The 23,029-nt window shown below is 40.4% G+C and overlaps 1 protein-coding gene across 1 annotated transcript in view; it reads right to left on the minus strand.

The window, feature by feature from the left end:
* PKD1L3 (polycystin 1 like 3, transient receptor potential channel interacting) overlaps positions 1-23,029 on the minus strand; it is a 76,740-nt gene that overhangs the window by 7,181 nt on the left and 46,530 nt on the right. The window contains 6 exon segments of the mRNA XM_040253195.1: positions 12,125-12,247; positions 12,250-12,315; positions 12,318-12,353; positions 12,356-12,565; positions 13,625-13,765; positions 15,618-15,717. Coding sequence (XP_040109129.1) covers positions 12,125-12,247; positions 12,250-12,315; positions 12,318-12,353; positions 12,356-12,565; positions 13,625-13,765; positions 15,618-15,717 — 676 coding nt within the window.

A 23,029-nucleotide genomic window follows, 5' to 3' on the forward strand; every position in this document is an offset into this window, starting at 1 on the left:
TCCCTCTTAAATATGACCAGACACAAAACACCAAAAAAACTAAAGAAGCTCAGAGGAATTACAGAAAGCCTTGAAGGAGCAGAAAAAAACATAAACCTGTAATATCCTTAGTGAAGAGGATATTGTATCCAAAAAGAGTAGGAAACTGAAAAAGAAACAAGGACAATTTTTAGAAACCAAAATATTCCAAAAGTGGTTTGGAAATTGAAGTAATTGCTCAGAAATCAGAAGGAAAGGATGGAAAATAAAAACATGAGGAAATCAGAGGCTCCATCTATGAATTCCAACATCAAAATGCTAAGAATATCAGAAAAAAGAAAAATGCAAGAACATCTCTTAGAACTTAAGGGATACATTTCCAGATCAAAGGACATACTGTGAACTCCATTCCTAACTCTGGGGACAAAGATTATTCTAAAAACTTGGGAGTAAGGGGTCATCATACTTATTAATAGCAGTATAAGAAGCTAGAAGACAGTGGAGCTAAACTTTTAAAAACTGAAAAACTACTGTAGCCAGCTAAATGATTGATCAACCAAACGTGATGGAAGAAAAAAAGCTTTTGGGGGGGGCTCCAAAATCACTGCAGATGGTGACTGCAGCCATGAAATTAAAAGACGCTTGGTCCTTGGAAGAAAAGCTATGACTGACCTAGACACCATATTAAAAAGCAGAGACATTACTTTGCCAACAAATGTCTGTCTAGTCAAGCTATGGTTTTTCCAGTAGTCATGTATGGATGTGGGAATTGGGCTGTAAAGGAAGCTGAGTGCCAAAGAATTGATGCTTTGGAACTGTGGTGTTGGAGAAGACTCTTGAGAGTCCCTTGGACAGCAAGTAGATCAAACCAGTCCATCTTAAAGGAAAACAGTCCTGAATATTCATTGGAAGGACTGATGCTGAAGCTGAAGCCCCAATACTTTGGCCACCTGATGAGAACTGACTCTTTGGGAAAGACCCTGATGCTGGGAAAAATTGAAGGCAGGAAGAGAAGGGGACAACAGAGGATGAGATGGTTGGTGGCATCACCAACTCAATGCACATGAGTTTGAGCAAGCTCTGGGAGTTGGTGATGGATAGGGAAGCCTGGCGTGCTGCAGTCCACGGGGTTGCAAAGAGTTGGACACAACTGAGCAACTGAACTGAACTGAAGGCTTTAAGAAAATTTACTTCCCTTGCTCATTTCCAGGAAGTTACCAACAAACATACCAGCTGGATGTGTTCCAGCAAAATGAGAAAGTAAACCAAGAAGGGAAGACATGGGATTTAGGAGAAAGGTGATCCAACAGAGGAGAGAGGAGACAGGGCAAAGTTCAAGAGCTCTCAAGCAGGCCTAGAAAATAACCAATCTGGACTATACTGAAAGAAAGAATAGTGGGCCTGAGAAGATGTTTCTGAGGAAAAGACAAAATGATAGGTTACTTGATAGTTTTGAACAGAATGAAATTTTTACTTCTAGGAAGAGTCGAGGTGAATCAATGATAGATGCATGTAAAACCAAGAAAGTGAAAAAGAAAAAGAAGTAACTATAAACTCTAGGGAAAAATATTGTAAGAGAAAAGATATTTAATTATAATATACGGAGGTTGGTGGTTTAGTTGCTCAGTGGTATCCAACTCTTTTCCAACCCCATGGACTGGCCCACCAGGTTCCTCTGTCCATGGGATTTCTTAGGCAAGAATGCTGGAGTGGGTTGCCATTTCCTTCTCCAGGGGATCTTCCTGACCCAGGGATTGAACTGGGTCTCCTGCATTGCAGGCAGATTCGGACATAAAACAGTTGAATTATCATCATAAGAAGGTACTATTGGGACTTCCCTGGTGGTACAGTGGATAAGAATTCACCTACCAATGCAGGGGACCCGAGTTCGATTCCTATTCCAGGAGGCTTCCACATGCCGCAGAGCAACTAGCCAAGCACAACTAGCCTGTGCTCTTGAGCCTGTGCGCCACAACTACTGAAGCCACCACACCAGAGGAGGAGGCCCAGGCACTGCAACACATAACAGCCCCTGCTCGCTGCAACTAGAGAGAGCCCACGTGCAGCACTGAACACCAAGCACAATGCTCCCCACCCCCCCAAAAAAGAGACCATCTAAAACTGAAGATTAATGACATATTTAATAAGCATGCTGCACTTTTAGAGTAATTTTTAAATACCAAAGAATCAGTTAAATCTGCCTCTGGAGAGTAGGAATGAAGTGAGGATGAAGAGAGGCCTGCTAGTTTTTGCCCTGAAATGTCTGACTTTCAAAATTATGTGCTATAGCTTTAAATAATTTTTTTTTAATGAAATAAGATAAAGAAATGGGGCCTTCAGTGATACCCAGGTCACACTGGGAAGAGAGGAGGCCTTCATACCTACATTGTTGGACTCCAAAATCAGGGTCACTACACAGAACAGGTTCACATTAGCATTGAAGACTACAAATTCCACAAAGAGGCTTTTGGTGCAATGGTCTAGCCAGTGGCTCTGTTCAAGTTGCTGTAGAACTCTGGAAAAACAGAAGGACAGGCTAGCTGTATTCTCCACTGAACTCTGCAGAGGAGGAAAATGCTCTGGCCTTTGTAGTACCACTTGAGGAGGAGGTGAGAAGTGACATTTCCCAATCACCTGTAAAATGCTTACTAATGCCCAAACTTTCACCAGTATTCACACCAAAGTTAAATGTTCAAGAAAAGGTACCTGGCATTTAAGGTCTGAGGTAGAATTAATTTTACCTCAATTAAGAATTTTACTTCAAAATTAATTATTTTAGACTAGTATCTTTTAAAAACATTTTAGATAATATCTAAAACTGAAGATTCATGAAATAGCTAATAATACAGTGTCAATCACTTCTATTTAAAAAGTACTACTTTTAACTAAGCTATTTAGGTGTAAGCAGTCAAAATGCCATTTGGTTGGCATTGTTTTTGAGAAGTTAGTTTCTTGCTGAAAAATTCAATGAAGAGATAATCATTTTAATTTGGGCTTTTTCATACATAATGATAAAGACTCAGGATTTGTATATAATACCATTCTAACTCTGGCAATTTAATTTTGGCATTTTAATTTTGGATTGTTCATGACGTGGTGTCTCTTATTTAAATACTGTTGAGTTTAACTGCAGCTAGAATTGAAACTGATGTGTTTCTCCAGATGAGAGAAGGAAGGAGATTTGGCAAAGTGGCAACCCAAAATATACCCTTAGTTTGAGGTTGAAAAGGAATTTTTAAACTTAAAGATACATTTCCCTTAGAAATCTAAAATAAAAGTGTCTACAAGTGCCATACATAGTGCGGTAGCATAATAGTGGCTGTCAAAACTACTCAAAAGGGTCCTTAATTCCTAATTGTTCTAAGAATGGACAGGAGCAAATATCCTGGACCTCCTGTTTAGGTTCACTTACCTGCGTGCATTACTGGAGTTTCTTCCAAGTCTCACAACATACCCTCCTCCAGAGTAGGTGGCAAATTCTCCCTGAACGGGGTAGCCACCCAGTGCCTCCTGATTCTGGTAATGCCAGATCCTGTCCGATTTCGTGTTGTTTTTATCAGGGGCCCCCCAGTTAACCCCATAGTTCTCTGTATCCTCCTGAACTAGGTGAGATGGCTTCAGATGTTCTTGGAGAGACAGTCTAGTTGAAAAGAATGTGGCACCAGGAACGCGAATCTGACGAAGTAGAACATTGCCCAAAAGAAAGGAGTTTCCATCAGTAATAAATCCTAGTGAGAGAATACAGGAAGCCATTAAAAAAAAAATTGCCTCAGTAAGTAAGTAACAAAAAAAGGGCCTATTTTCATCAATATTTTTAAAAACATTTCTGGAGTTGCTAGCTAGCTAATATAATCAGATAAGCAAAAGAAATAAGATATGAACCTTTTTTAAAAGGATATGAAATTATCGCAATTTGTAAAAAATAATGAGGGAATTCCTGGTGGCCCAGTGGTTAAATCCACCCTTCAATGCAAGGGACGCAGATTTGATCCCTGCTAGGGGAACTAAGACCCCACATGCTGCAGAGCAACTAAGCCCACGTGCCACAAGTAATAAGCCCTTGCACCACAACTAGAGAGTGTGTGTGAGCAGCTGAAGATCTTGCGTGACACAACGAAGAATAGCCTGCTGCAACTAAAAGTCAATGTAGCCAAATAAATGAAGACAATGATCTAGATAAATATTAAGAAGTGAGGTGTGACATCAAGAGCATAAAAGGGATAATTAGAGTGTAGGTTTTGTATGTGATGAAGATAAGTTGTTATTGGTTTAAAATAATAACTTATAGTAATAACGTAAAGTGTTTTATGTAAGCCTTATGGTAACCTTACGGATTTCCCTGATAGTTCAGTTGGTAAAGAATCACCTGCAGTGCTGGAGACCCCGGTTAGATTCCTGAGTTGGGAAGATCTGCTGGAGAAGGGATGGGCTACCCACTCCAGTATTCTTGGGCTTCCCTTGTGGCTCAGCTGGTAAAAAATCTGCCTGCAATGTGAGAGACCTGGGTTTGATCCTTGGGTTGGGAAGATCCCCTGGAGAAGGGAAAGGCAACCCACTCCAGTGTTCTGGCCTGGAGAATTCCATGGACTGTATAGTCCACAGGGTCACAAAGAGTCAGACATGACAGGGACTTTCACTTCACTTCACTATGGGAACTGCAAAACAAAAGCTATAGTAGATACACAGAAGATAACGGGAGAGAGGAATCAAAGCCTACCACTACAAAACATTAATCACAAAAGATGATGAAGGAATTACAAATTACAAATCAGAATTACAAAGGAATTACAAATCAGAAAGTAATGAACAAAATGACAGTTTTAAGCATTACCTATCAATAATTACTTTGAATGTAAATGACTAAATTCTCCAGTCAAAAGACACAGAGTGGCTAAATGGAAAAAAATACAAGGTCCAACAATATGCTGTCTATAAGAGACTCACTTAAGCTTTAAAAGTACACATAGGCTGAAAATAGAAGCATGGAAAAAGATGCTATGCATATCAACAAAATATTAGAAAACCAAAATTCAACAGCACCTTGAAAAGGTCACACACCACAGTCAAGTGAGATTTATCCCTGGGATGCAAGGATGATTCAAAATATATAAGCTAACAAATGTGACACACCGTATTAGAAGAATGAAGAATTAAAAACTTACAATCTCAACAGACATAGAAAGAGCATTTGACAAAATTCAACATCCTTTCATGATAAAAACTCAACAAATTAGGCAAGAAGGAATGTACTTCAAGAAAATAAAAGCCATATATGTCAAGCTCACAGCTAAATTTTACACTATTCCTCTAAGATAATTTAAAAGCTCTTCCTCTAAGATAAGGAACAAGACAGGGATGCCTACTCACCACGGCTATTCAGCACAATACTGGAAGTCTCAACCAGAGAGGTTAGGCAAGAAAAATAACCACAAGGCATCCAAATAGGAAAGGGGGAAGCAGATGGATCTCCACACGCACAAGAATGCAACTGAGCCCTTTTGTCTTGCCATATACAAAAAGTCAACTCCATATGGATCAACAACTTAAAGGCCTAACACTACAAAACTCCTACAAGAAAACAGAAAAAGCTTCTTGACACTTGGTCTTGACATTTTTTTTTTTTTTTGGATATGACACTAAACATTTAGGCAACAAAAACAAACAAGTGGGAGTACATCAAACGAAAAGGTTTCTGCACAGCAAAGGAAACAATAAACCTATGAATTGGGAGACAATATCTGCAAACTATGTATCTGACAAGGCATTAAAATAAAAAATCCATAAAGAACTCATACAACTCAATACCAAAACATAAACCACACTTTTCTAAAGAAGACATACAAATGACTTACAGGTGTAAGTCACTAACCACAGGGATATACAAAAATCAAAACTGCACTGTGATACCACCTCATACCTATCAGGATGGCTATCATCAGGAAGACAAGAAATAACAAGTGTTGATGAGGATTTGGAGAAAGGAATCCTATTAATTGGACTGTAATCTGGTTACAGCCATTATGGAAAACAGCATGGAGGTTCCTCAAAAAATTAAAAATAGAGGTACTGTATGATCCAGCAGTCTTACTACTGGCTAGATATATTTAAAGGAAATAAAGTCACCATCGTGAAGAGAGATCTGCACTCCTGTGTTCATAGCAGCATTGTTCACAGAAGTGAAGATACAAAATGAGCCAACAAAGAAGCACATATGATCTCTCATAAGTGGAACTTTAAAAAGTTGAACTTATAGAACCAGACAGAATGGTGGGTACCAGGGACTGGGGTGGGAAGGAGGATGGGTGGAGGTCTAAAGTATACAAACTTTCAATTTTAAAGTGAATAAGTCCTGGAGATCTAATAAATAGCATGATTACAATTTATAGATTAAAGTTAACAGCAATAGTGATATATATTTGAAATTTGGTAAGAGAATAAAAGTTCTTATCACACCAAAATCAAAGCACCTAACTATGTGAAAAGATGGATGTGTTGATTACTGTGGTAATCATTTCACAATGTACTCATATATTAAAACATCATGTGTACCTTAAATACATACAATTTCAATGTCTCCATTGCCCCTAAATAAAGCTGGGGAGAAAAGAGAATCAACCTAAAAACTCTTACCAAAAAAATCCAGCAAGGGATCTGGGTACTAAATATAGTAAAATCAACAGCCTTCATATATTCAAACATTAGTTAGTATAGTGAAATCTTATTTACCATAGGAAACAAAAGAAAAACCTAACAAGATGTACAAGAATTATATGAAGAAAATTTAATATGACTGAGGGATCAGTCCTGGGTGTTCACTGGAAGGACTGATGTTGAAGCTGAAACTCCAATACTTTGGCCACCTGATGCAGAGAGCTGACTCATTGGAAAAGACCCTGATGCTGGGTAAGATTGAGGGCAGGAGGAGAAGGGGATGAGAGAGGATGAGATGGCTGGATGGCATCACTGACTCAATGGACATGGGTTTGGGTGGACTCCGGAAGTTGGTGATGGACAGGGAAGCCTGGCATGCTGCGGTTCATGGGGTCATAAAGAGTCAGACATGACTGAGCGACTGAACTGAACTGAGGGATACAAATGAAGATGAGAACAGAAAAGCATATCACACTCCCAGGTCAGATATCAACACCTTATCAGCTAAGCTACTGATATGCTATCCATTCTCTAAATTTTTGTAAATCCTTGTTTCTGTATAAATATATAAACCTCTATCTACAACTAAATAAGCTCTTAATATATAAAAAGCTCCCATTTATCAAAGCAAGCAAACAAAACCAAGCAGCACAATGAGAAACAGGCAAAGGTTATAGAAGGACATTCATTCATTCTTTGTCTCGGTCAGCGTGTACCGAGTGCTCACATACACCAGGTCCTGTTCTAGGTGCTAGGCACAGCAGTGGGTGAGAGTCCCTGTCCACAGAGCACTCACATTTGAGGAGGGAGGCAGACAGGCAATGACCAAACAATGTTCAGGTAATAATAGTGCTATGAGGAAAAGCTGAGTAGGGCAAGGGGACAGTGTCCTGTGGGGAGGGAGCAGTGCTACATTTATTCACAGGGGTGATGAGATGTTTCTCTGAGGAGGTGGCTTATGAGAGTTTGCTGTTTAGTTACTAAGTCGTGTCCGACTCTTGCAAATCCATGGACTGTAGCCCTCCAGGCTCCTCCGTCCATGGGATTTCCCAGGCAAGAATACTGGAGTGGATTATGAGAGAGACCCTAACAAAGTCTGGCAAACCCGATGCAGACATCGGTAAGTGCAAGAGCAAGTTCCAAGGCACTGAAGCAAGAGTGTGTGCGGCCTGGTTAGGGAGAGCACAGAAGCTCGTGTGGCAAAAGTAGAGTGAATGAGGGGCAGAACAGGAGAAGGAAGAGGCAGGTGCAACAGCCCTGAGTGGGGAAGGCCCTAGGGTCAGCTTTAGAGAGGGTTTAAGCTTTTAAGTGTGATGGAATCCATTGGGAGCTTTTGAACAGGGACAAAACACATTTATATGTTTAAAAAAAAAAAACAACAATATGGGGAGAATGGAATGAAGAAGGGCAAGAGCAGAGGTAAGTTTTGTCCCTATGAGAGGTGAAAAACATCTCCTCATTGTAGTTTTGACTTGCATTTTCTTGTGAGTGCAGTTGCAAACCTTTCGTGTATTTCAGAGCTACTTGTATGGTGAAATGCTGGGGACGTGGGCAGATCTTACACGGTGCTCATGGAAATGTTAATTGGTACAACTGAGGAGGACAGTTTGGCAATAGCTTTTTAAATGAAAAATGAATATACAGTTTTATCAAGTCTTTTCAAGGTACTTATCTTACAGATAAATTATGTATGTAAAAGGATATTAGTAATAGTACTGTTGTTAATAGTAGAAGACTGGAAACAATCTAAATGTCTCTCAATAGGGAGTTGGTTATACAATTTATGGTACATCCATGCAATGACATACTATACAGTAAATGAATAAAACAGAGAAAGGGACAGCTTTACATATGCTGATGGAACAATCTCTAGGCAACCTAAGCGGAAAAGGCAAAAATGCATGACAGTGTTTATAGCAGGATGCTGTTTATCATCAAATGTATTTGCAAATGTACAGATTACCTCTGAAAGAATTTATAAATATAGCTTGGAGATACTATGTGTGTAGTTCAAAACCACTGCCACAAAGCAAGTCATATGAATTTTTTGGTTTCCCAGGGCATATAAAATGTATGTTTAGGGAATTCCATGGCTGTCCAGTGGTTAGGACTTGGCACTTTCATTGCCAGCACCCAGGTTCAATTCCTTGTCTGGGTACTAAGATCTAGTAAGTCATGTGGTATGGCCAAAAAGAAAAAAAAGTTATTTAGATTGAAACATAGTCTGTTAAGTATACAATACCGTTATGTCTAAAAAAGCAATGTACATACCTTAATTACAAACTTAATTGCTAAAAAAGTACTTTATTTCTATAAGAAAATGCTATCATCTGAGCCTTCAGTGAGTCATAATCTTTTTGCAGTAGTAACATCTGAGATCACTGATCACAAGCTCACTGTAATAAACATAATAAACAGCTGAAATATCTCAAGAATGACTAAAATGTGACAGAGTCACAAAGTGAGCAAATGCTGTTGAAGAAATGGCACAAATGAAGTTGCTTGACACAGGGTTCCCAAACCTTCAATTTGTTAAACAGACAGAGCAGTATCTCTGAAATGTAATAAAGCAAAGTGCAATAAAGTGAGGTATGCCTGTATAATCAACTGGGAATGAGGTTGCCTCTCAGAAAGACAGAAGGGGGATCAGGGGATAAAGGAGAGTTGCACAACATACCTTGTGGTATATACTATTTTTCTCCATATTCATGTTTTAATTATTTAAAAAATGTTTTAACATGAAAGAAAAAGATTATGTTAGAAAATCTGGCAGGGAGAGGTTTGCAGTAGTTATCAAAGGACCGAGGGTTCTAAAGAAGATAAGAGGAAGGTAAGGGGTGATTTAACTTTCAAAAGTAGCCTCACTGTATATTCCTTAAATAAAAAGTATGCAATTACAGAACTGTGAGATTAATGGTTTTCCATCTGAGAAGAAAGTCACAAGAGAAAAAACAAGTTTAAATTGCTGCAAGAGAAATTTTAATTAAATCTTACCAAAAAGATTCTTCCCAAATGTGTTCTGACATTGGACTAGGCTATTTCCCATTCCCCTACTTTCTTGTTGTCATCCACCTTAATCAGGTTGATTTGGTGCTCAGCACAAAGTGCTTCCACCAGCTTGACATACACAGGCTCATCACAGTTGGATGCAAGCACACACAGATGGGCTTGGTGCTCCTCTAAGGTTGTGGCAGCTTCGCGAATTCCACATGCTAGGCCATCGTGGATGAGGGTGGCCTTCAGCAGCTCTTGCAGAGCAGCATTAACGCCCATTATACCTCCAGCAGCAATGCCTTCCTCAGCCATGGTGGTAGGTTACTGGTGGAACTGAATCTTGAATGCACCCACGCCTCTGCACAGCTCCATGGTGGCCAGGAAAGCTGAATATACAGTTTTATCAAGTCTTTTCAAGGTACTTCTCTTATGGATATATTTGCACGAGTGAAATTATATATGTAAAAGGATATTTAATAGTACTGTTGTTAACAGTAGAAGACTGGAAACAATCTAAATGTCTATCGGTATTATCTACTTAATTCTATTTCTTTCTCTACATCTCAGATTGCTGTTGCTCTTCCTTAGTATGTTCCAGGTGGTTCTAGTAGAACCAGAGCTCCAACTGCCCAATTAATAATAGCTAAGACTGGGACTTCCCTGGTGGCCCAGTGGTTAAGAATTCGTTTGCCAATGCAGGGGACATAGGTTCAATCCTGGTCCAGGAAGATTCCACACACCTCCGAGCAATGAAGCCTGTGCACCACAACTATCGAGCCTGTTCTCTAGGCCCAGGAGCCACAACTACGGAAGCGCATGTGTTAAGAGCCCACGCTCCACAACAAGAGAAGCCACTGCACTGAGAAGCCCATGCCCTACAGTTAGAGAGCAGTCCCGGCTTGCCGCAACTAGAGAAAAGCCTGCTCGCGGCAGTGAAAACCCAGTGCAACCAAAAAAAAAAAAAAAATTAATAGCTAAGACCCATTGAGTGCCCAACACTGTTTTAAGCACTTAGATATACTAAGTTTTAATTTTCACATCAATCTTAAAGGATAGATCCTAAGATTATCCCCATTGTACAGACGGGGAAACTGAGGCACGGGAAGTTGAGTGATTCACCCAGAAACACATTGCTGGTAAGAGGAGAGCAAGGATGTGGCTTCTGAGTCTGTGCCTTTGCATCTAGTCTAGCCCATGCTTCTAGAGCCCTTTGCAACAGGAGAAGCCACCGCAACAAGAAGCCCCTACACTGCAACTAGAGAGAAAGCCCCCACTCTCTGCAACTAGAGAAAGCCCAGGTGCAGTGACAAGGATTCCATGTGCTGCAAAAAGGACCCAGCACAGCCATAAAATAAAAATGAAACAGCTAGAAAGAATCAACACGCAATGCAAAGGAGTTGCCACCTGCAAAATCTCTTAAATGCACCACGTACACATGAAGAGCTTCCCAGGTGGTGCTAGTGGTAAAGAACCTGCCTGCCAGTGCAGGAGACATAAGAGATGCAGGTTCAGTCCCTGGGTTGGGAAGATCCCCTGGAGGAGGGCATGGCAACCCACTCCAGTGTTCTTGCCTGGAGAATCCCCATGGACAGCAGAGCCTGGTGGGCTGCAGTCCATAGGGTCACAAAGAGTGAGACACAACTGAAGCAACTTAGAAAGGACACACGTTAAAGAAAAGACTATACAGATATAGAAAACAAACTCATGGTCACCAAAGGGGAAAGTGGGAGATTGAGACTGACATATACACACTACTATATATAAAACTACTATAAATAAGAACATGTTGTATAGCAGGGAAACTTTACTCAATACTCTGTAATGCCCTATATGGGAAAAGAATCTACAGAGTGGATATATGTATATGCATAACTGATTCACTTTACTGTATACCCAAAACCAACATTTCCAACACTGTAAGTCAACTATACTTCAATAAAATTAAAAGAGTATATATGTTTACTCAGATTATGCATCACTCAGATTTTTTTTTTTTCAGGAACTTAGGAGATGTTTCAAATCTCAACAGAAAGGCACCAATCCTGAGTTTAATGAATACAGCAATTTCCAGAACACAACTCACTTAATAAGACACAAAGTTATAACAGGACAAAGCATTGGTACCTGGTTGAGAAATACTGAACAAGAAGCATTCATACTAACTCCTCTTGATGGTGAGGTTCTTTGAGGGTACAAAGCACATAATACCCATCTTTTTATCATTAGCTCCTAGGACAGTTCCCAGTACACCAGTTATTCACTACATATTCATGGAATTGAACTAGATAACCAACCAAGAAAAGTCACACATCATAGACTAAGGAATGACTGCAAATCAGGCAATATATCAAAACATCACCCCGGTGTGAGATCTTTCTGATTACATCTGGGCTTAGAGAACAAACTTCAGCCGCATGTGGTTCCTTCCTTCACAAGGAGGCAACCAACCCCAAGGGCTACTTCAGTTACTTCTCATGCGGTAAGTGAATAAATTCTCAACTTTGTTTATCCCTCTAGTGAAACTCTTCAGTGGGAACCAGCCCTCGGGGACCGATCACCCTTGGGTGAACAGACATAAACCTGAAACTGCTTAGATGGGTCCCTGGGGGTAGACCTTTGGGTGCCCACAGAGGTGCAATCATATTGACACAGCCAGCGAAACTTTCTCCAGTGTTCTAATGGTTACTGTAGGGGCATATGGAAAACCAACTGTATCCCACATTCACAGGGCTGGGCCCCTGGACTGTATTCTTACCTCTGTAATCCCCGTACAGGTTGGGAAGGAGGGTGCTATTGGCCCAGGTGTAGAAATGCTTAAGAAGTTTGATCTCTGAGAAACGGTGAGAAAAGCTCTTGTGGATAGCTTGACGAAGGTAAAATCTATTGGAGTTCTGCGTCGAGTAGACTGTAGTCATCAACAGGGTGAGGAAAAGGATTTGTGCTAGTACAGAAGTGAGAAAACCATAGGTGAATTTGAAATTGAAATTTTAAATTTCAATTCTTTGAAATTCTCTGTATGATCAGACTTATGGAAGCCAGCGGGGAGGAGGGTAGGGAGAGGGGTGGGCTGGGATTTGGGGGTTGGTACATGCGAACTACTATGTGTAGAATGGATAAACAAGAAGGTCCTACTCTACAGCACAGGGAGAGGTGTCTAGTCTCCTGGGGTAAACCATAATGGAAAGAATATAAACAAAGAATGTGTATATATATATACATGTATAACTGGGTCACTCTGCTGTAGAGCAGATTGGCAGAACATTATAAACCAACTATACTTCAATTTTAAAAAATCCTCTATGTTTTTCATTTTCCCCTAAGCATATAGACTTTCACAGGTCAAAAACAGTCAAAAATTGGCACTTTCACATGATTCAACTTAATAATTGTCAGAGATAAGCCAAAGCATCTGGCTCCTGGTGATATCTGTATGTGAAGCAATAGATATGTATATATTCCTTCCCAGAATTCTTTTGCCACTGATCAGAAATTATACTTGAGATACATAAAATCTCCCATAAAAATGCTTTGTTTTAGTTCTAAGGTCTAAATGACCTCCCCCCGCCCCGCCCCACAAACAACTCCCTCGGTCTCTTCCCATCCCCAGTTATCTATCGATTGTCTCTGTTCATATGACAAAAACAGAATTTGTCTATTTTGATCCAGAGAATCCAATAACCCAAACACTAGATGTGTTGGACCTTGTACTTACAGGACAGCTACTTTTCAAAGCATATTCATTTTCCCTCCACCCTGTGATGCTGACCAAGTTTCAAGATTACATTCTGCAGACAGAGGAAGTGACTTCCTCAAGCACACAATTAGATCATAAGTTCAGGAGGCCCTCCATGCACCGAACAGCCTTGTTTAATAGCATCCAGAATGTTTTGAGGTGAATACTTCAAGACACTTTCCCCCCCTTCTAGGTTTTCCATTTTATCCTCACTTCCCCTTTCCTTGCTGGGAAATGTATCAACATGTTATCACCTCCTCTCCATACCTAAAACATCTCCTGTCAACTTGAAGAACTTCTTCTCTTTTAAGGCTCTTTCTGGGCACTTGACTGGACTGTTCATAGTGGGGGCTACATAGATGGAGTTGTTCTTATCTCTTGAACCGGGTAATGAGGAAGGACATCTTGCTGTCAAAAATTCAAATGTAGGCCAAAAAAGGGTTATATTTCATTAAGTAGTTATTCATCAACATCTACTGAGCATCTACTATGTAGGCCAAAAAAGGGTTATATTTCATTAAGTAGTTATTCATCAACATCTACTGAGCATCTACGATGAGTATCGCCTATTAAATGCTAAAATGGAGAAAAGAAGTTACACAAGCAGTTCTTCCCAAACTACCATCAAAGACTTACAGAAATATTTCCAATCCATCAGGGAGTACTACTTTTGTAAAATACAGTAAAAACTGGAAAACCGACACAGAACAGAGGCCTACAAAATACAAGAAAAATGACACGAAAGAGAGGCCTAAAAATGGAAGCCCCGTTTTGAAAATTAGATTCAATAGGCCTAAAATTAGTCTGCCCAATTGCTATAAATGTTTCTAAAGGCTTATTCTCAGTTTCTCTACTTATCTTGGACTAGAACCAAACAGTTTTGTCAGTGGATTACCCAATGGGAGTACTGTTCCAGAGTGGTGGTTCTCACTGTAAAACGGGCAGGGGGATCACCCGGAATTGTGTTAAAATGCAGTTTCTGGGGTAAGGCCTAAGAGCCTGAATTTCTGACAATTCCAGGAAATGCCAGGGCTGTTCTCCAGACCACACTGTGGGCAGAAGAATCTAGAGACGTGTAAATCAAGATGGGGAGAGAGAGGGAGTTAGAATATGACCTAAAACATGTCAGCCTGTAGGAGCCAAGTGCTGAGGGATCACTGGAGGGAAAATCAACCTCCTGGAGGAATTCAGAGAAGGTGGCCCAGAGGCAGTGACATAAGACATTTGTTTTAAATGAGTCAGAAAGAATTCTCTAGATGGATAAAGATGAGGACAAGAAAGGAAAAAAGTCACTTTAGCAGAGGGAACGGCAGTTTAAGAGATGGAGAAATGAAATGAGGACTGGGAAGGCAGTTTGAAGTCAGATTACTAGTTTTTTAATCTCAGAAGGAATACGATGCCAACCCCTTAGCAGCTTGTCCACCACTCAGCTTAAGAAATAAGTGGCAGCTGAGATAAAACCTGCTGTGCACCTCTCTGATGGTATCCCTTCATTCTCTTCTTCATAGCTAATCCTCTCCTAAATTTTGGGAGTTTATCCTCCTATGCATTTCATTAAAAAATGTGTCTCTAAGCAAGGCATGCATTTCTTGCATGATTAAAATGTTGTGTTAAGGGACTTCCCATAGGGGGCCATGGGTTCTATCCCTAGTTGGGAAACTAAGATCATACATGCGGTGCAGCCTGGCTGAAAACAGAATGTTGTGTTAATTTTTCTGCCATTTGCTTTTTGGCCACCTTTTGTGAACTTCATCTGTGTGAAATGAGTGGCTCTAGTCAGTTTTATTCAGACTTCCTCATGCTTGGTGATTGAGTTGGGAGTGGGATTTAGGGTTATTCTTAGTTTACAGCTAGTGGTGATATTATTAACTGAAATGAGAAAACAGTAAAGAAGGGAATTTGTGGGGCAGGCAAATAATTCTGCTTGGGGCGTGTTTGAGAGAGCCATAGGCATTCAGATACAGAGGGTGAGCAGTTGGAAAGAGCACCTGGGGCTCAAGGCTAGAAACAGGAGGAAGAAATCTGGAATATAAGGAAGAGGTGAAGCTCTGAGTGACCTCCGGAGGGACGGATCATAAGGAGTTCTGGTGACCCACTGGTTTGGTCTTGGGTCAGGGAGGAGGCACAATGGCCGGTTAGAGACAAGATCCTTGAGTGGATAAATTTGTCTTAGTCAGTGAGGTGGCTGGGAGTGCACTGTTCTGATACATAATTTGCTCTTTGCAAAATGAGATATCAGTTAGAAGGATTAGTGAATTACCCCAGAGTGCCAAGATCCTCCTGGTTTGATGTTCCTTCTCTTTGTGAAGTTGTGGCAGCCTGTTCAGCATCAGTGAGTAGAACAGTGTGAGGAAGATCACCTAGACAGGAAAGTCAGAGGAGACACTAGTAATGAGCAGATATCACAGAATCCAAGAAGGCGGCACCAACAGGTAGAGGTGAAGGTGGGCATGACTAATTCATCTCAGTGAGCTGGCCCTTTATATTTATGGAACACTCAGGATTGAGTAATTTCATAGTTATTTCTGCATAACCACAAAGACATGGTTGATATGTTAATCTTTATATTTTTGCCTGTAGTCTTTGATCTGCTTGGCTAGGAAAACCTAAACCATCAAATGATTTGTGATGCTTTGTATAAATTGTTCAGTAACACCTGTCTTTGGAACAACTTTGATGAGCAAGACTGAAGAAGCTATGCTTTTGAAAGTGCCAGTTTTGCTGAAGAAGGCATGGAGTTTTAGAACAGAGTACCCACCACCACTCCTTAAGTTTCCTTGGAGAGGAGGAAGTGCTCCAGTCCTCAGAGAACAAAGGACAAGAGTAATTATTTCTGGCCCACTGCCGTACTCCTTGCTGTGAGGGGACGACGGCAGGTGTGTGCGCTCTGCAGACCTGAACTTGCCCTCTAGTGGACGGTCTCTAGGACTAGATCTGAGGCGGACGTGCCAAGCTGCCTCAGTGTCCGACTCTGTGTGACCCCATGGACTGCAGCCCACCAGGCTCCTCTGTCCATGGGATTTTCCAGGCAAGAGTACTGGAGTGGGCTGCCATGTCCTTCTCTTCCTGACCCAGGGATCGAACCCGAATCTCTTACACCCACCCAGGATTGGCAGGTGGGTTCTTTACCACTAGCACCACTGGGAAATTACTAAAAAGTACACTTGATGGACTTCCTTGGTAGTCCAGTGGTTAAGTCCATCTGCCTTGCAATGCAGGGGATGTGGGTTTGATCCCTGGTCAGGGAACTAAGATCCCATATGCCGCAGAGTTACTAAGCCCAGGTGCTACAACTACTGAGCCCATGCACCACAACTAGGGTCCTGTGCACCGAAACGAAAGATCCTGTGTGCTGCAGCTAAGACCCAGCACAGCCAAAAAAAACACACAAAAACTACACTTGCCCATAAGTGAAATGAAAGTCGCTCAGTCGTGTCTGACTCTCTGCAACTCCATGGACTATTCAGTCCACGGAATTCCCCAGGCCAGAATACTGGAGTGGGTAGCCTTTCCCTTTTCCAGGGGATCTTCCCAACCCAGGGATTGAACCCAGGTATCTTGCATTGCAGGTGGATTCTTTACAGCTGAGCCATAGGAGTTCAACCAAATTCTCTATGTAGCAATACTGATAACTAAGCTAACACATTGGTTTTCTATCTCTTCTGTTCTTCTTTTTATACTTTCTAACTTTAAAAAACTGATATACATTTATTATTAAAAGTTTGAAAAAATTTAGAGACTTTAAGAAACTTTAAAAATTTGGAAAGTGAAAGTGTTAGTTGCTCAGTCGTGTCTGACTCTTTGCCATCCCATGGACTGTAGCCTGCCAGGCTTCTCTGTCCAAATTTCCCAGGCAAGGATACTGGAGTGGGTTGCCATTTCTTTCTCCAGGAGATCTTTCCAACCCAGGGATCAGACCTGGTCTCCAGTATTGGCAGGTTGATTCTTTACTGTCTGAGCCATCCATAAATTTTTTTTTTTGTCTTCAACTGAGCTAGTTCTCCACATCATTACATTTTATATAACATTTTAAATGGTTGCTTAGTGTCCTATAACACATTAAGCAATGAACTATTCATGAACATTTAAATTGTTGTTTTGTTGTTAATTTTATCATTACAAACCACTCTGAATTTTCTCAGAAGAGACCCTTAGAAGTGAAAGTTAGCAAAGGAATGTAGAGTTTGAAGGCTTTTACTGTATATACTGCCTAATTTTCCTCAACCAGCATTAGGTGCTATTTTCCCTAGCAAATGGAAACACAAATGCACAATGCAGATCACCGTGTATTCATTTGTTTTCCTCTGCCACTGTTAAAAGCAAAATTGAATCTTATTGTTCTAATTTATTTGACCGGTGAAGAGGAGCTTTTTACAAGGTTGTTTTTTTTGGGGGGGGGTCATTGAAATAACAAAGTTTTTTTAGCTTTAAAAAAGTATTTACACATACTTAAAACCCACTTTTTTTTGGTGCATAATTCTGTAACTTTTGACAAATACATAGAACTGAGTATCCACCACTATAATCAATATGCCTCATAGTTTCATCACCCCCCAAAATTCCCTGATGCTGCTCCTTTGTGGTCAACCCTTTCTCCAACCTTCATCTCTGCCAACTACTGGTGGATTCTCCATTCATGTAGCTTTTGCTTTTTGCAGACTGTCATATAAATGGAAACGAAAAGTATGCTTTGGGAACAGGCTTCTTTCACTTGGGATTCATTTACAATATGACATTTGAGAGTCATCCATGTCATTACACATACCAGTAGTTTGTTTCATTGATGAGTAGTCTTCTACCATATGGATGTTCCCCAGTGTATCCATTTAGCAGTTGACAGGTATCTGAGTTGGCTCCATCCTTGGCAATTATTATTGGTCACACCATGTGGCAACTTATTAATAGTTCCCTGATCAGTGATCAAACTTGTGCCTAACACAGTGGAAGTGTGAAGTCTTAACTACTGGACCGCCAAGAAAGTCCCATTCTTGGCAATTATGAATAAAGCTGCCATAAATATTCAGAGTTTTGTGTGAATATAGGTTTTTATTTCTTTTGGGAAAATACCTAGGAGTGAAATTACTAAGTTATATGGTAACTGTATTAATTTTGCAGGAAACTGGCAAACTGCTTTCCCAAGTGGCTATGCCATTTTTCCATTTCTACACATTCTACCACTGATGAATGCGAGTTCCCAGGTACTCTGCATCCTCACCAGCATTTAGTATTGTCAATACTTTAGTCATTCTACTCCAGACAATACCACAAAGCTGCAGTTATCAAAACAGCATGACATTGGCACCAAAACAGACATATGGTTCAAAGGCACAGAATCGAGAGCCTAGAAATAAAGCCGCACACTCACGGCCAATTAATTTACCAAGGAGGCAAGAATATCCAATGGAGAAAAGATAATCTTTTTAGCAAGTGGTCCTGGGAAAGTTGGACAGCCACATGTAAATCAATAAAATTAGAACACACACATAAAAATAAAACTAAAAATTGCTTAAAAGACTTAAATAGACATGACATCATACAATTGTTAGAAGAGAACATAGGCAAAACAATCTCACATAAATGGTACCAATGTTTCCCAAGGGAATAGAAATAAAAACAAAAATAAAATAAATTGGGCCTAGTCAAACTTCTAAGCTTTTGTACATCGAAGAAAACCATAAATAAAATGAAAACAAAAAATATATACCTACAGACTGGGAGAAAACAATTGCAAATACTGTGACCAACAAGGGATTAATCTCCAAAAAATACACACAGGTCATACAACTCAGTAACAAAAAAACAACCCAATTATAAAATTGGGAGAAGACCTAAATAGACATTTCTCCAAAGAAGACATACAGATGGCCAACAGGCACATGAAAGGTGCTCATCGTCACTAATTATCAGAAAAAGGCCAATCAAAACTACAGTGAGGCACCACCTCACACCAGTCAGAATGGCCACCATCAAAATGCTGGAGAGCATGTGGAGAAAAGGGAACCCTCCTGCACCATTAGTGGTAATATAAATTGGTGCAGCCACTAAGGAAAACAGTATGGAGGTTCCTCAGAAGACTAAAAATAGTGTTGCTGTATGATCCAGCAAACCCATTCCTAGACATAAATCCAGACAAAACTCTAATTCAAAAAGGCACATGCACCCCAATGTTCAAAGCATTTTAAAATTGTTCTGGCTTAAAACTCAACATTCAGAAAACTAAGATCATGGCATCCAGTCCCATCACTCCATGGCAAACAGATGGGGGAAAAAATGGAAACAGTGAGAGACTTTATTTTTGGGGGCTCCAAAATCACTGCAGATGCTGATTGCAGCCATGAAATTAAAAGACACTTGCTCCTTGGAAGAAAAGCTATGACCAACCTAGACAGTATACTAAAAAGCAGAGACATTACTTTGCCAACAAAGGTCCATCTACAAAGCTATGGTTTTTCCAGTAGTTATGTATGGATGTGAGAGTTGGACTATAAAGAAAGCTGAGTGCCGAAGAATTGATGCTTTTGAACTGTGGTGTTGGAAGACTCTTGAGAGTCCCTTGGACTGCAAGGAGATCCAACCAGTCAGTCCTAAAGGAAATCCTAAAGGATGCTGAAGCTGAAACTTCAATACTTTGGCCATCTGATGTGAAGAACTGACTCCTTGGAAAAGACCCTGATGCTGGGAAAGACTGAAGGCAGGAGGAGAAGGGGACGACAGAGGATGAGATGGTTGGATGGCATCACCGACTTGATGGACATGAGTCTGAGTAAGCTCTGGGAGTTGGTGATGGACAGGGAAGCCTGGCATGCTGCAGTCCATGGAGTCGCAGAGTCGGACATGACTGAGTGACTGAACTGACTGACTGATGTTCACAGCAGCACTGCTTACAACAGCCAAGATGTGGAAACAACCTACATGTCCAACGACAGATGAATGGATGAATGGATAAAGATGTGGCACATATTTACAATGGAATTCCACTCAGCCATTAAAGAAAGAATAAAATAATGTCATTTGCAGCAACAAAGACGGACATAGAGATTATCATACTAAGTGAAGTCAGAATGATGCCATACCAGTATATCACTTATATGTGGAATCTAAAAAACGATACAAATGAATTTATCTATGTAAAACAGAAACAGACTCGCACATAGAAGACATATGGGACCTCCCTGGTGGTGCAGTGTATAAGAATCCACCAGTCAAGGCAGCGTACACGGGTTTGATCCCTGCTCTGGGAAGATTCCACATGCTGTGGAGCAACTAAGCCCATGCATCACAACTACTGAGCCTGCAAGCCTAAAGCCCATGCTCCACAGCAAGAGAAGCCACCACAATGAGAACCCTGTGCACCGCAATGAAGAGGAGACCCGGCGCACCAGGACCAGAGGAAGCCTGTGCAGAACAACGAAGGCCCGAGAGACAAGACATATGGTTACCTGTGGGGGAGGGATAAATTAGGAGACAAGTTAAATTAGCAGATACAAACTGCTGTATATAAAATAAATAAATGGGGTCCTATTCTATAGCACAGGAAACTCTATTCAGTATCCCATAATAAACAATGGAGAAAAATATGAAAAAGTTTACACATATAATGGAATCATATTGCTGTATACCAGAAACTAACACAACATTGTAAATCAACTATACTTAAATTTTAAAAAGTGTCTTTTGTGGAACAAAATGTTTAATTTTGATGAAGCCCTATTTATCAATTTTTTCTTTTCTGAATTGTGCTTCTGGTAGAATTAATATAAAAGAACTCTTGAAATGCAAGGAGATCAAACCAGTGAATCCTAAAGGAAATCAACCCTGAATATTCATTGGAAGGACTGATGCTGACGCTTTGATACTTCGGCCACCTGATGTGAAGAGCCAATTCACTGGAAAAGACCCTGATGCTGGGAAAGATTGAAGGCAAAAGGAGAAGAGGGCAGCAGAGGATGAAATGGTTAGACAGCATCACTGACTCAATGGACATGAATTTGAGCAAACTTTGGGAGACAGCGAGGGACAGGGAAGCCTGGTATGCTGCAGTCCATGGGGTCACAAAGAGCTGGACACAACTGAGCGACAGAACAACACAAGAACTCTTTGCCTAACCTAAGGTTACATAGATTTTCCCATATGCTTTCTTCTAAAAATAGTTTTATATAATTTTTCTTCTACAAACTCTTAGATTATATAATTCCTTATTAAAATTTTTAAACATACATAAAAATTGGAAGATACAAAAGCTAACATTTCACAGTATTTACTTTTTTGAACCATTTGAAAATAATAGACATCATGATATCTCATACCTAATTAAAGGTAGTTCTCACTTTGCCTGGCAGTATGGGATGGATACTGCTCCTCCTCCCATGGATGGAGGAGCCTGGTGAGCTGCAGTCCATGGGGCCACTGAGAGTTGGACACGACTCAGTGACTTCACTTTCCCTTTTCACTTTCATGGATTGGAGAAGGAAATGGCAACCCACTCCAGTGTTCTTGCCTGGAGAATCCCAGGGACAGCGGAGCCTGGTGAGCTACCGTCTCTGGGGTCGCACAGAGTTGGACACGACCGAAGCGACTTAGCAGCAGCATAGGATCACATAAATGATCTTGCAAGCTGAAACTGTGCAAGGTGATCTTAATCATCAGTGGGGAAAACTATGATTGTTCTGTGACATCTAAAAATTCAGGAGACTTCCCTGGTTCAGTTGTTACAACTCCATGCACTCGAAGCAGAGGGCCTGGGTTGGATCCCTGGTCAGGGAACTAGATCCTGCATGCTGCAACTAACACCTAGTACAGCCAACTAAATTAAGAAAAAAAAAAATAAAGACAGTCTTCTACCTTAGAGGGGAAAAAAAGGACTCATGTCAAAACATTAAAATCTCTTATTGTGGGCTATAAAGGTACAAGGAAAAATTTTAAAGCAGTAGAATTAGTATGTAATTTAAAACATCAGAAACATTAAGAATTAAAGTTATTTCTTGAAAAGAAAAATTTATCAAGACTAATTTGAACAATGCTGTCCTTCCTCTTCTTGTGTAAGTTAGAATTTGGGGACAGCATCTTTTCTATCCATTTGGTGAACAGTCCTACTGTTTTAAGTTTGCACTGGCTTCCAGCCTCTTATCCTTTCTGCTTTCAATGCTGTGAAATATCTCCTAGAGTTGATTTAATATTAGTTTTTTTTTTTTTTTGCTAGCATTACTTCCTCCAGGATGTCATCATCCTTTTCCTCATAACCAATTTCTTTATTTAGGTTGGTAAGTTCGACTTCACTAAATTCATCTGGCCGGTACAGCCCCCTGAACACAGGCAATCTTCCTACGGCCAGCTGCTTCTCGGATAACTCCATTCACATGCTATTCAAATTTCACTTTGCATTATCATGTTGTTAACTTGCTGCATTTTGGTCTTTTTTGGACCAATTCCTCTTTCTATTATCCATTTTATGGTCAAATGTCACAGTTTATGACTAAGAGACAAGAAAGTAACCCAACTACACAATTTGCTGTCTGCACATAAACGGGATGCCCAGTGAGCAGCCACCCAGGCTTTGAGATGTGACAGGACTGGTCATGGATCATGACAGACACCTAAAAATACATGTTGTGTACGTAGTGAATTATGGGCTGAAGGTCTAGTAGTAGCTGGCGTTTTATGTAACCACTCATA

This window comes from Oryx dammah, unplaced genomic scaffold (assembly GCF_014754425.2).
Source record: "Oryx dammah isolate SB20612 unplaced genomic scaffold, SCBI_Odam_1.1 HiC_scaffold_13, whole genome shotgun sequence".
Taxonomy (NCBI): Eukaryota; Metazoa; Chordata; class Mammalia; order Artiodactyla; family Bovidae; genus Oryx; species Oryx dammah.